The sequence below is a fragment of the Pteropus vampyrus genome, unplaced genomic scaffold, assembly GCF_000151845.1.
Source record: "Pteropus vampyrus isolate Shadow unplaced genomic scaffold, Pvam_2.0 Scaffold25, whole genome shotgun sequence".
Classification (NCBI taxonomy): Eukaryota; Metazoa; Chordata; class Mammalia; order Chiroptera; family Pteropodidae; genus Pteropus; species Pteropus vampyrus.
In genome coordinates this window covers 11467323-11481533 of record NW_011888806.1, presented here as the reverse complement: position 1 = coordinate 11481533, position 14211 = coordinate 11467323, and the positions used below count along the sequence as shown (strand labels likewise).

At 35.9% G+C, this 14211-nt stretch overlaps 1 protein-coding gene across 1 annotated transcript in view; it reads right to left on the bottom strand.

The window, feature by feature from the left end:
* The window catches only part of WDFY3 (WD repeat and FYVE domain containing 3), a 214038-nt gene that overhangs the window by 84917 nt on the left and 114910 nt on the right, over window positions 1-14211 (bottom strand). Inside the window, exons 22-27 of the mRNA XM_011356329.2 lie at window positions 12938-13098; window positions 7636-7747; window positions 5670-5860; window positions 4311-4463; window positions 507-580; window positions 262-423 (exon numbers count right to left, since the gene is read on the bottom strand). Of these exons, the coding sequence (XP_011354631.1) occupies window positions 262-423; window positions 507-580; window positions 4311-4463; window positions 5670-5860; window positions 7636-7747; window positions 12938-13098 (853 nt within the window). The remainder of the gene's footprint in view (window positions 1-261; window positions 424-506; window positions 581-4310; window positions 4464-5669; window positions 5861-7635; window positions 7748-12937; window positions 13099-14211) is intronic.

The window sequence follows — 14211 nt, the reverse complement described above, 5'->3', positions numbered from 1 at the left end:
TCCAGGACAATCAATCTCACTGGGTTCATTCCTACATCTTTTCTCACAAATATTTGATTATTAACTGATGGCAACAACTGGCTTTGCTTTACAAAGGCAAGATACTGAGACATGCATGTTTTCTGTGCCTTACAAAGATCCTGAATAGTATTAACATTACAAGTGTTATACAGGCATAAGAACCGATTACAGTCATCTCATTCGTCTTAACCTTATTGATACTTTCAGTTAATAAACAGACAAATACAAAAGTTTTGCTACCTGAGCAGATCATTGCTGTTGGGAAAACCTTGCAGTAAGAAGCTCAGCACATTACTAATAGCAGCAATGGTAGGTTGGGATAAAGACATATCTCGAAGAGTCAGTAGCAGCTTTGGGATTAGCTGGAATTCCCTCATTAATTTGGCATTCTTTGATGCTTCACTATAAGAGAAAGAAGACTTTATACATTATACTATCATCTCTTCTATAACTAAACAACAAACTATATAGGTATTAACCAATACCTGGACTCTGTGAGCAGTTCAATGAAGTGTTCAAATAAAGAAAGATGAAGTTCGTACGGTGCATGAAGCCAGACCTACAATAAAAATAAAAGAAAGTGGTATATTTAAGGTTAAAAAATACCCTGAATGCCAATCCAACAAACACAAATGCACCCATGGAACTTATTGCACTTCTTAATTAAATAAAATTATTTTATTATAATTTTTATTTCGTGAAGCCCTATAAAACTGCTTGTTCATATGACTTCTGATTCTGTTTTTAAAGGAATAGTTGCTATGAAATTACTCTACTAAACAACTGGAAAGGCAAGATATATGGAAAGTTTTCCTGGAATAAATGACTGAATATTATTATTCAATGATGTACACGATATACTGAATATAATAAATGGTATATACTGAATACAAAGACTGAATGACTAGAAGTTCGTGTGGGGTCCAAAACTGGAATTAACCACCACAAAATAGTACACCAAACAATTACTGGAACTCACAAAGAGCTGAAACTAGTTTGCACTCCCACCAACAGAGTATAGAGACCTTGTAATCCATGGTAGACGTCTCAGAAGTGTAATGCCTTAGTAGTGGGACTAAATTAGCACTCCACTAAAAGTTCTTCTAGGTTCTCCCTAATAAAGCTTAAAAGCATCAAGACAATTGCAACATCAGAGCAAAGTTCAATACTCTGTGAAAGGAATACAACAAAATCTAGCACTTCATGATGTAAAACTCAGCATCCAATAAAAAATTACCAAGCAAACAAAGAAAAAGAAAAATATGACCCATAAGTAGGAGAAAAAATCATTATTAGTAGTAGGCCAGAAATGACAGAGATGATGGAGCTATTAGAACCCCCCAAAAAAGCTATTAAAAATGTGTTCCATCTGTTAAAGAATATAACAAAAAAAATATGAACATGATGAGGAGGGAAACAGAAGATAACCAAAGGCCTAAAATAAACTTCTACAGATGAAAAATTAAAAAAATCTGAAATAAAAAATATATTGGATGGGACTAACAGCAGATTAGACACTCAAAAAAAAATCAGTAAACCTGAAGATATAACAACAGAAACTAATCAAAATGAAGCATGAGAAAAAAATGTTAAAAAGGAATAATTATGAGATAGAGCATTAGCGACTTATGGGACAATATCCAGCAATCTAACTGTAACTGGAGTCCAGAAAAGGTGAAGGAGGGCACCAGGAAAAGCAGCTGAAGACATAATGGCTAAAAATTTCCAATTTGATGAAAATGACAAACTCACAGGTCTAAAAAAGCCAACCAATCCCAAGGAAAAGAAACATTAAAATGACAATGGAGTGAATGACATCTTTAAGATACGAAAATAAAAAAGACAACAAGAATTCTATTCTCTGCAAAAATATCTTTCAAAAAAAGAAGAAAAAAATAAAGACTTTTTCAGATGGGAGCATTTATTCCCAGCAGCCAGGCGCTGTAGGAAATGTTAAAGGAAGTTCTTCAGGAAGAAGGGTTATACAAGAGGGGAATCTAGATCTACACAAAGGAATAAAGATTGCCATGAATACTATGTATGTGGGAAATATATAAAAGAATTTTGAAAATATCTTTAAAAGATAATTGCCTATTTAAAGCTAAAGTAATACAAAGTATTGTGGGGATTATAAACATAAATAGAACTAAAATGTCTGATAACAGCACAAAGGAGAGGGAGAAATGGAAGTATGGTGTTGCAAGGTTTTTACGCTACAGGTGAAGTGGTATAATATTCTTTAAAGATAGACTCAACTGTTACACATGTATGAATAGTATAAATTCTAAACCTACCACTAAAAGAGAAAATGCCTGTATGATATTAAAGTCATTTTATTTATACTTGTCAAACAGCTGTTCTAAAAAATAATATGAATTAAGTATTTATTTGTTATGGTTTAGAGTAATTAGGAAAACTATACAAAACCATGAAGAGAGCAAGGTAATATAAAATGAAGCCAACATATGTCAAGCACCTGAATTTCTGATGTTTGTATATTAGATTTTAATCAGAAATTTGAAATTAAAGATAATCCATGATTTAAATGTGTCAGTTGCTAGATGAAAACAAAGTTAGGCTCGGTTAAGTAGGTCTCCTTAGGACTCCCATAATTCTTTCTGCTTTTACAAGTTTTCAAATATCTGTGGATTTGTTTTTCTCTTCTAATGGACTAAATGCTTTGAGTCATGGATTCTGTCTTTATTTTCGCATGCTCAGCACCTAATACTATTAACTGGTTCAAAAATGCTCACCAGACATTTTCCAAGAGGATGAGAGGTTTGTGTGTTACAATTTTGAATATCAGGCTGAGAAATATGTACTTTATTGTGTAGGAAGGGGAAATCACTGAAAGTTTTAGAATAGTGATATGATTATGCCTTAGAAAAAATTAGGCAAAAACACGGTAGATTGAGGAAAGGGGGTAAGCAATACGTTGAGAGGTTTAGAAGACTGATTAAAGCTTGGATTAGGATATAACAGTAGAAACAAAAAAGGTGAACTATATAAAATTAGAAGCAGAATCTATATGACTTAATATCAAAGTATTTATAAATAGTGAGGAAGGAGGAGGCTGATTTTCCAATTTCAAGCCTTAGTGAATGGGGAAATGGTGCTGTTTCTAAACAGAAGTTAGAAGGAAGAACTGATTTGAGGAAGGACGTTAAGTTCAGTTTAGGTGTTGTTGGGGCATAAAAATGGAAATGATGAGCAAAAATGTCTGGAATTCAGATGTCAAGCTAGAGATGTGAGAGTCAACTCTATAGACTTGAGTCTGCAGAACTAGGTGAGAATCTGAGAAAAGAAAACATAAAGGAAAAGATAAAAAACTTAAGGAAAAGATAAAGAAGTGAGGTTGGACACTTTTCATAAAGTAATAAAAATTTCATAGCCATAAAATTATGGGGAGAGTAGTGAGAAAAATATAAGAACCAGGATTGTTATGCCTGAAGGTAGCACAAGAACTAGGAGATGCGAGAGGGAAAGAGACTGCATCGTGTACTAAGAGCTATGGGTGCTGAGAACTGAGTGTATCACACATTGGCCAGGCTGCTAATAAGCTTTCAAAATAAAGTTTCAGTAAAGCAATTAGGGCATATAGCCTATTTGTCAAAAATTTAAAATAACTGACAAGACGGAGCTTATGGCAGTTATGAGGAAGAAGAGTTAGGGCACAGGTATTACAATGAGCCAACATTAAGTGCCAGGTGCCACGTGGGGTAGCAGGGAAACAAAGATAAAGATAGATGTGACCTCTGCACTCATAAAGCCTAGTTTCACAGGGGGAGATAAATATATTTATGAAATATATAGTGATGAGTATGCAAAAAACTGAGAACAAGAAGTTAAATGGAGAAAGGATATGCAAGATTAAGTGGTGCCTTGAGAAGACAGAGTGGAAGCGATTTATGGTAATAACAGTAGAAATAAAAATCTTGTTATTCTGGCAAAATGAATGATATTACTATGCAGCTACTAACAACCCAAATTCCAGGCTCGGCTCCTATTTACTGAGGAAAAGTTTCTATCAGAAATATTTGATGAAAACATGTTTGTCTTTTGCAATGCGAGAGGCAGCAGCAAATTATATAAAGTGAGGTATATGCACTGTACCATTTCACTTCTACACTATTTGTAAAATGAAATATCCTAATGACATTAACATGAGCACCATGAAATTATAGAACACATCTTAGAGACAAACTTGTATAGTAATTAACTCTATCAATATGAAGAAAAAGAAATGAATTCATTGATCATATACCACCAGTCAGTGTTTATGAACATACTTCAAAATCACAAAGCAGATCCTGGAAAGCAGTTGAATTTGGAATAATGGAGGTCTCGTGTCCACTATCAACAGTCCCCACTAAGGAAAAAGTTAGATGGAGAATGTGGCTGTTCAGAAGGGAACGTTTCTTCTTAAGCAGCATTGCCAGCAACTGAAAGAAAGCAATCCAAATGCCTGTTATAAATCATCCTATATATGTAAATATATAAATATATGTAAATATATATACGTGTACACACACTGGAAAACCCTATGCAGAACAATTCCTGAGACTTCTAAGATGATTTCTAAATCCCATTACTCAATTATTAAAATATTCACTTTTATATAAACCCTTTCAGTTCAAATACATACTTAAATTGTTGTTGCCATCATATACAATTTTCTACTTTTTCTTTATATAACATTTTATCAAAAGGATTTTTTCTTTTTTAACATTGTCTTCATAATTACAGTTTTAAAAGGCTGAATGATATTCTATGGAATGGTATAGTATTATTAGTCATTCTCATACTATTGGAACATTTAGACAGTTCCTATTTTTTCATGATAAACAATGCTACAATAATTATAAAAGTTATGCAAAACACTTCTACTTTCTGTAGATTTAGTCACACACTTTTGAGAAGTGTGTGACTAAATCTACAGAAAGCAGAGTAGTAAACGGTTTATCCATTCCCAATAAACTAAAGTTAGAGAAGGCATTTGTTCCTACTTTATTTACACTACGGGGATTTAATTTTGCTCCGAATACTTGTTTCTCTTCTTACAGGTAACTTTCTGCCTAAACCTAGTAGAGACTGTGGACATATGAACACTGCATATTTTCAGTCTCATATAAGTTTTCAGGACTAGCAATGGCACATGTATTATATAGTGGCTTTCACCTCCCCTAGGAAGTAAGGGGGGGTAAAAGATAACTGAGTGTGGAGGGGAGACAAAGAAAATGAGGAGAGCTCTGGATCTATTACTGATCTGGCAGTTTCAAGAGCAGGTGGTAGTATGACCCTGCTTCATTTCATTACTATTTCTATAAAGAAGAATAATTCCAAACTAGCAAACCATTGTTCTGAAAATATATTCAAATATATCAAAGCAATACTGAAAATAACCTAGCCTGATTCAAGGGTTTAGTAAGTGAGATTTGATGAGGCAGGAGAAAAAAGATGAACCAAAAAAAAAAAAAAGAAACGACACATATTCTCACTTGAAATATGTTAGTTTTAATAAAAACCAACTTTTAAAGGTTCCTTAGATAATACAATTCCTCTAGAGTTTGAAAAACCATGAAAAATAATAAAAATCAGAGGATTTTTTATGCAAAGGAAAGTGAAGGCAAAGCTTTATGGTTACAAACCTGGTAGCCCTTGATTCTCTCCATTTCTTTGCTGGCTAGTGGGTTACTCTTGACCACACAAACCAAGGCCTTGACTGCTGCATATAGCCCTTCCACATCAGAAGCCATGGCCACCAGGCCCAGAATGGCTGCAGCTCCACCAATGTACTGCAAAGTAGTGGCAACAGGCTTAGGAACAAATGTTCTTACTCCTGATTAAAAGACAGTAAAAAACAATTAAAATAAATTTCCCATGTAAACAAGAACTGAATAAATCATCTTAAGAAGTATTTAACTAATTATACATTATACTTAAAAAAAAAAAAAAAAAAACAAAAAAACAAAAAACACCTTAATCCTAAAATAAAAATTCTAAAAAAATTCCTGGTAGAATTTGAGAGAAGGCAATAAATGCTCATGTATATACTCCCTGAGAAGAGCTGGGAGGTAAAAGTGCATAAAGAGCTGGGTTTGAGAGCAAGCACCAATGTTTCTATGTAGCTTTGGGTAACATACAGACTCAAAACTACAAAGGCCTTGGAAACTCATTTCTGAGGTAAGTGGTGGGGAATAACTTGGGAAGAGCAAAGGCACTTTAACTCTATGAATTGGGGAAAGAGATGGAGAAGCCACCCTGGCAAAGATGACATATTCCCTATAGATAACCCACACAAAGCACATTACTGACCATTACTGAAAGCTTCTCCCAGTTATGTAATTTGAATAACAGTACATCAGTGATCCCAGAAGAGTGTAATTACACGGAAATACAGTACTGGAACTAACTTTGTGTTAACAACAACAAAAAATTCACATCTACATTCCTAACCCTGTTTTTTTTTTGTTTTTTGTTTTTTTTTAAATAAAGGACATTGTTGCAATGCTGTTTGTCTGCTAAGATTGAGTTTTTTAAAAATAAAACCGATATCCATTTTATATTTCTACGTGCTTTGCAGTATTCACGGTATTTTCATATCTCATGGCACTGGATTTTGAAAACTACCTTGTAAGGTAAGTAGGGTCAGCATTACTAGTTTATATATGACAACTGAGGTTCGTAGAGCTCAAACATCTGGCATAATGCCACATAGCGACAGAGTAGAGACTGGAATATCAATCTTTGAACTTTTTTAGTCATTGCTCTTTCTACTATACCACAGTGCTGCCATATTTTTGCAAAGGACATAGCACAGTGCTCAGTATTTGTTGAATCGAATAAAGAAAAACTACCATGTGCTTTAGTATAAAGGAAACTGTTTTATCAATGCAATACAGTCAAAAAAGAAAAAGTTATGTACACATCACTTGGACAATGAAAACTGCCAAGGATTGATAAACATGTAGCATTCTGACTGGCACAACACTAACTTGTTAATTATTTTTGTTACTCTATAAAGGAACCAATATTATTTAGTGATTTGCACAATAAAATATATAATTGCTGGTTCTGAATTTTGGATTACATCTCAAGATTATCTAACCCCCGCTCCCCACCAAAAATCAACTCTTTCAAAGCAGGTATCAGGTCGAAGGCTCTGCAGAATGTCCACCAGCTCTAACTTTTATTAGAGTTGGGTTCAGTGTTTATACTCTGAAGTTCTCATTTCTAGGTCATTTCCAAAAAATAAGAGCGATCATGAGTGCCACCAGTGCTGCACCAAACCATGCAGCAATCATCGCTATTTCTAAGTCTTTACATCTGTCCCTAAATGTACTGTGAAATTTACCTTAAAATGACACAGACATATGGGGTCAGTTCTCATTAGTGCTCGCAAAACAGGGAAAAAGTTAATGGGATTTTTAGAAAAGTTATAATTTTTAAAATGGACTGGAGTTTGAGATTGCTACATTAGTCTCTACATATTGCAAGGACATTATAGGTCGGCACTATAAACTATATATTTCAATACCACCCCTTCTCTGAGGAAAGTGATAGCAGATATGAAAGTAAATTAAGAAGTTGGAAACAGCAGACAATTTGACTCACCCAAGTATCCAATCAGAGTAGCCCCAACTGTCCGAGCAGGTCCATTAAGATGTCCCGCTGAATTGTGTATCAACTTCACAGGAGTGGCATTCTCATGGGAGGAAATGCCTAACTGAAGAATAGGAAAGGAAAAAGAAAATGTTACAGAAGAACAGTCTGAATTTTTATTTTTAAATTAATGCATATTTGGCATATAATATTATATTAGTTTCAGGTGTACAACACATTGATTTGACTTTATATGTCTACTATGTGCTCACCACACTAAGTCTAGTTATCTGTCACCATGCAAAGCTATCATATTACTGACTATATTCTCCTTCACCTTTGTCACCCATCCCTCTCCCACCCTCCCTTCTGGCTAGCATTAATTTGTTCTTTGTTTCTATGAGTCTGTTTTTGTTTTTGTTATGATTTTTAAAAAATTCTACATATTAAGTGAAATCATGCAGTATTTGTCTTCATCAGACTTATTTCACTTAGCATAATATCCTCTCAGTCCATCCATGTTGTTGCAAATGGCAGGATTTCAATGTGAATATTTTGATTAGAAAAGGAAAAAAAAAACACGACTGGTAACATATATCTTCTCTCTCCCCTTATCAGAATATTAAAAAGGAGTGTTCTTTCTTTCTTTCTTTTTTTTTTTTAATGTGCAAACACTTCCAAAGGTGTGAAAACTTACAAAAAGTAAGTTAAATACAATCTACTGAGATAAAGATAGAGAGATGATCTTATGAAACAGCTTCAGGGGTCCTTCTGAATGAAACTATCATGTTTTTAGCTTCTCATCACTCAAGTACTTCTGATCAGTAAACATAATATTAGTTTTACTCCACATCCAAGTAAACATCACATAAGTTATCCAAGAGTTTATAAACATGATTACATAAAAGAAATGTTGAATTTTGCGCACAGGTACTCGTGTGTGCACACACAGTGTTTTCAACCAAATATAACCATAAAACTTTACTTTTATTATTATCTGTGAACTAAATTTATGCACAGTTCATGTTCCTTAGAAGATGGTACATATGTTCACAGATGAACCTCTGCACAAGAGTTGTCAGTACTTTCTGTTCTCAAGTCCTTTCCTTCCAGTCTCTTTTATTTCCTTTCCCTGGGGCTTTGCCTCCTCTCATCAGCCAAAATAGCTTGTCAAGCTCACTGAGGACTCCCATGTTGCTAAATGCAATCAATGGTTAAGTACTTAGTCCTAATCTTTCTTGCCGAGCTGACACATTCGCCACAGTAAATTACTGATTTCTACAATATAAGACTTCCAATTTTTCTCCTTTCTTGCTGGCTGCTACTCAGTCTTCTTGGCTGGTTCTTCTTCATCTCCCCAACTCCATAACACTGGAATGTCCCAGGTATCAGTTTAAAACCTTTTCTCTTTTCTAGCTACATCTACACTTCGGTAAATGCACCCAGTTTCGTGGCTTTAAACACCATCTATGAATATCCATGACATTCAAATCTCTCCCTTGAACTCCAGATTCCTACTACTAATGGCTCTGATAGCTCCGCTAAGGTGTCCAATATGCTTCTCAAACATTTCCTAAACATAATTCTCAATATTCCCCAACTGCTTTTCCTGTAGTTTTCCCCAAATCAGAAAAAGTGACTTCACATTTTCCTGACTGGAGCAAATAAACCTTGGAGTTTTCCTTGACTCTTTTTCTCTTTCTTGTACTTCATACCCAATCTTTCACCAAAAACTCTTAGTTCAACCTTTAAAATATACCTCAAATGTGATCACTTCTCATCACAGCCACTGCTATCACCCCAGTTCTGACCACCATATTAATTATTATTGCACTGGCCTCAAAACTGGTTTTCTTGTTTCTACTTTTGTCTCCCTTCAATCTATTCTCAATAGAAGTCACAGTGATCCTGGTTAAAAGTAAGTCATAATGTTTCATTCCTATGTCTGGAACCCTGTAACGCTTCTTATTTCCCCAACACCTTCACAATTGCCTCTGAATTCTAAATACTATTGTCCAGGGGTCCCCAACCCCCGGGCCGCAGACTGGTACTGGTCCATGGCCTGTTAAGAACTGGGCCGCACAGTAGGAGTTGAATGGTGGGCAAGTGGGCAAAGTTTCATCTGTATTTGCAGCGGCTCCCCAGCACTAGCATCACTGCCTTAGCTCCACCTCAGATCATCAGGCATTGATTCTCATAGGAGCACCGGTCCTTGGTGCCAAAAAGGTTGGGGACCGCTGCTATAGTACCTGTTACCTCTCTGAGTTCCTCTCCTGCTACCTAGGCCTTCTCCCATTTTGCTCTAGCCTCATGTGCCTCTGTGGCAGGCATGCACTTTCCTTAGGGCCATATCTCTCACCCTATAAGTCCATCCCATCCATTCTCTACATCCTCATTGCTTGCTGCCTCATGCGTCCAAGTCTGCTCAAATGTCACCTGCTTAGTGAGGCCTCCCCTGACGATCCTATGTAAAACTATAAGTTTATTTCTTTCCCCTTCCCTGCTTTATTTTTCTGCATAGAATTCTTCACCTTCTAACATAGTCTTATTATTAGGTTATTTCTTTAGTTATTATTGTTTGTCTCATCCACTAAAATTTAAGAACCATCAATGCAGGAATTTTCTCTTTATCCACTGCTATATCTTGAAAGAAATGGTGCACACAGTAGGTGATCCCGAAAAAACTTAAGTTGTAGCCTTAAAAATAGCAGTTGTTTTCTTTAGTGTTCTAAAGTTTTGATTTCTTAAACTGCTAATAAAAATAAAAGAATTAAACCATGAACTTAGAGAACAATTCTCATTTTCCAAATTAAGCTAATATCTAAATACATTTTGGCTTAAATTCAAAGCCAAAGAAACCAAATATATATACAATGAAAGGCACTGTTTTCAGCAACCCCTCATATTTGGGTTGTACCCATAACAAAGCTCTGAAACATCTTCCCAGTGAGAATCAGTCACAGCTTACTGGGAAATCATTCTGCTTACCTGCTTAGCAATGGCTTTGCTGTCCAACTTGTTGTACACCTTCCGGATTCTTGCCACTGTTAGGGAAGACACAGAGAGTGCATAGAGGCCAAATGACACCTTTTCCTCTGGTACTAATGACACAGGAGATGGGACTACACCTTCGGATTTTGCATCTTTACCTTCAAAAGAAGAAAAATCCTTTTCAAAATCATTATCCTCCACCAATTTTCTATTCTTACTATCATTTTTAAGTTGGCAGACTTGAAAATCTTTTCAAATGGAACAAGGGAGCTGAATGTAAAAGCTGTTTTACTTAATTTTCAGCTCATTTATTTAATTATAAAATAAGGAAAACATAGAGCTTTACATTCTAAGTTTTACTCTAAAAATATGCTTAACATATAGCATAACCATAAAGGAAAAGAGTTTTAACTGTTACTAAACAAATCACAAAACATTTCCCTTAGAGTCAAAGGAAAAAAATAAATGAAAATGAGCAGAATGCCTATGAGCTTTGTAGCGCTAGGTCTCTCCCCAGTGACAGCCCTCAATACACGTCTCTCTCTTGTCTTCTAGACAGCACAGAGTGCAGTTAAGGACGTAAGTTTTGGAGCTAGACGGCTCATGGCTTAAGTATGAATCTGTGCTCTATCACTTCAAAGCTGTGTGACCTATATACATCTCTGTGCATCCGTTTCCTCATCTGTAAAATGGGGATGATAAAAACAGTATCTAACTTCCAGTATTTTGAGAAACCTTTTCTCTTTTCTAGCTACATCTACACTTCGGTAAATGCACCCAGTTTCGTGGCTTTAAGCACCATCTATGAATATCCATGACATTCAAACCTCTCCCTTGAACTCCAGATTCCTACTACTAATGGCTCTGATAGCTCCGCTAAGGTGTCCAATATGCTTCTCAAACATTTCCTAAACATAATTCTCAATATTCCCCAACTGCTTTTCCTGTAGTTTTCCCCAAATCAGAAAAAGTGACTTCACATTTTCCTGACTGGAGCAAATAAACCTTGGAGTTTTCCTTGACTCTTTTTCTCTTTCTTGTACTTCATACCCAATCTTTCACCAAAAACTCTTAGTTCAACCTTTAAAATATACCTCAAATGTGATCACTTCTCATCACAGCCACTGCTATCACCCCAGTTCTGACCACCATATTAATTATTATTGCACTGGCCTCAAAACTGGTTTTCTTGTTTCTACTTTTGTCTCCCTTCAATCTATTCTCAATAGAAGTCACAGTGATCCTGGTTAAAAGTAAGTCATAATGTTTCATTCCTATGTCTGGAACCCTGTAACGCTTCTTATTTCCCCAACACCTTCACAATTGCCTCTGAATTCTAAATACTATTGTCCAGGGGTCCCCAACCCCCGGGCCGCAGACTGGTACTGGTCCATGGCCTGTTAAGAACTGGGCCGCACAGTAGGAGTTGAATGGTGGGCAAGTGGGCAAAGTTTCATCTGTATTTGCAGCCGCTCCCCAGCACTAGCATCACTGCCTTAGCTCCACCTCAGATCATCAGGCATTGATTCTCATAGGAGCACCGGTCCTTGGTGCCAAAAAGGTTGGGGACCGCTGCTATAGTACCTGTTACCTCTCTGAGTTCCTCTCCTGCTACCTAGGCCTTCTCCCATTTTGCTCTAGCCTCATATGCCTCTGTGGCAGGCATGCACTTTCCTTAGGGCCATATCTCTCACCCTATAAGTCCATCCCATCCATTCTCTACATCCTCATTGCTTGCTGCCTCATGCGTCCAAGTCTGCTCAAATGTCACCTGCTTAGTGAGGCCTCCCCTGACGATCCTATGTAAAACTATAAGTTTATTTCTTTCCCCTTCCCTGCTTTATTTTTCTGCATAGAATTCTTCACCTTCTAACATAGTCTTATTATTAGGTTATTTCTTTAGTTATTATTGTTTGTCTCATCCACTAAAATTTAAGAACCATCAATGCAGGAATTTTCTCTTTATCCACTGCTATATCTTGAAAGAAATGGTGCACACAGTAGGTGATCCCGAAAAAACTTAAGTTGTAGCCTTAAAAATAGCAGTTGTTTTCTTTAGTGTTCTAAAGTTTTGATTTCTTAAACTGCTAATAAAAATAAAAGAATTAAACCATGAACTTAGAGAACAATTCTCATTTTCCAAATTAAGCTAATATCTAAATACATTTTGGCTTAAATTCAAAGCCAAAGAAACCAAATATATATACAATGAAAGGCACTGTTTTCAGCAACCCCTCATATTTGGGTTGTACCCATAACAAAGCTCTGAAACATCTTCCCAGTGAGAATCAGTCACAGCTTACTGGGAAATCATTCTGCTTACCTGCTTAGCAATGGCTTTGCTGTCCAACTTGTTGTACACCTTCCGGATTCTTGCCACTGTTAGGGAAGACACAGAGAGTGCATAGAGGCCAAATGACACCTTTTCCTCTGGTACTAATGACACAGGAGATGGGACTACACCTTCGGATTTTGCATCTTTACCTTCAAAAGAAGAAAAATCCTTTTCAAAATCATTATCCTCCACCAATTTTCTATTCTTACTATCATTTTTAAGTTGGCAGACTTGAAAATCTTTTCAAATGGAACAAGGGAGCTGAATGTAAAAGCTGTTTTACTTAATTTTCAGCTCATTTATTTAATTATAAAATAAGGAAAACATAGAGCTTTACATTCTAAGTTTTACTCTAAAAATATGCTTAACATATAGCATAACCATAAAGGAAAAGAGTTTTAACTGTTACTAAACAAATCACAAAACATTTCCCTTAGAGTCAAAGGAAAAAAAATAAATGAAAATGAGCAGAATGCCTATGAGCTTTGTAGCGCTAGGTCTCTCCCCAGTGACAGCCCTCAATATACGTCTCTCTCTTGTCTTCTAGACAGCACAGAGTGCAGTTAAGGACGTAAGTTTTGGAGCTAGATGGCTCATGGCTTAAGTATGAATCTGTGCTCTATCACTTCAAAGCTGTGTGACCTGTATACATCTCTGTGCATCCGTTTCCTCATCTGTAAAATGGGGATGATAAAAACAGTATCTAACTTCCAGTATTTTGAGGGAATGAATAAATACTTGTGAAACGTTTAGGATAGCTATGTCCTTCACTCGTATTAACTTATTTAGCACATATTTAGTGCTCAAATAAGTGTTAGCTTTTATTAGATGCTATTTAAATCATGAGTGAAAGACAAATTACTTAGCCATAGCGTTATTACCATGTGTAATATAGTTGTCCTAACTCTTTTGAGATCTTTGGTGGAATGAGAACAAGGGAATGGAAAACATTATTGGGAAAGAGTACTACAAAGGAACTGTAGCTTAACATCAGTACCTTTGACTGAAAATTCCTTTTGAGAGAAAGGTTAACAAGGAGTGGACTGCAGGAGGAAAGGGATGAGGAAAATTGATGTTAACTGCTCTAACCTAAAGAATATATGTGTGTGTTTCTGGACCCATCCTTCCTTTAACAAGAGTAGACACACTTGAAACTGCTTCATATAATAGGAGAAATTATAGAAAGTAAAGAAGGTTGAGGTTAGACTCTTAGAGAATGTATATCTACATCTTGGAGTCAATAAAAGAAACTAGAAACTAGA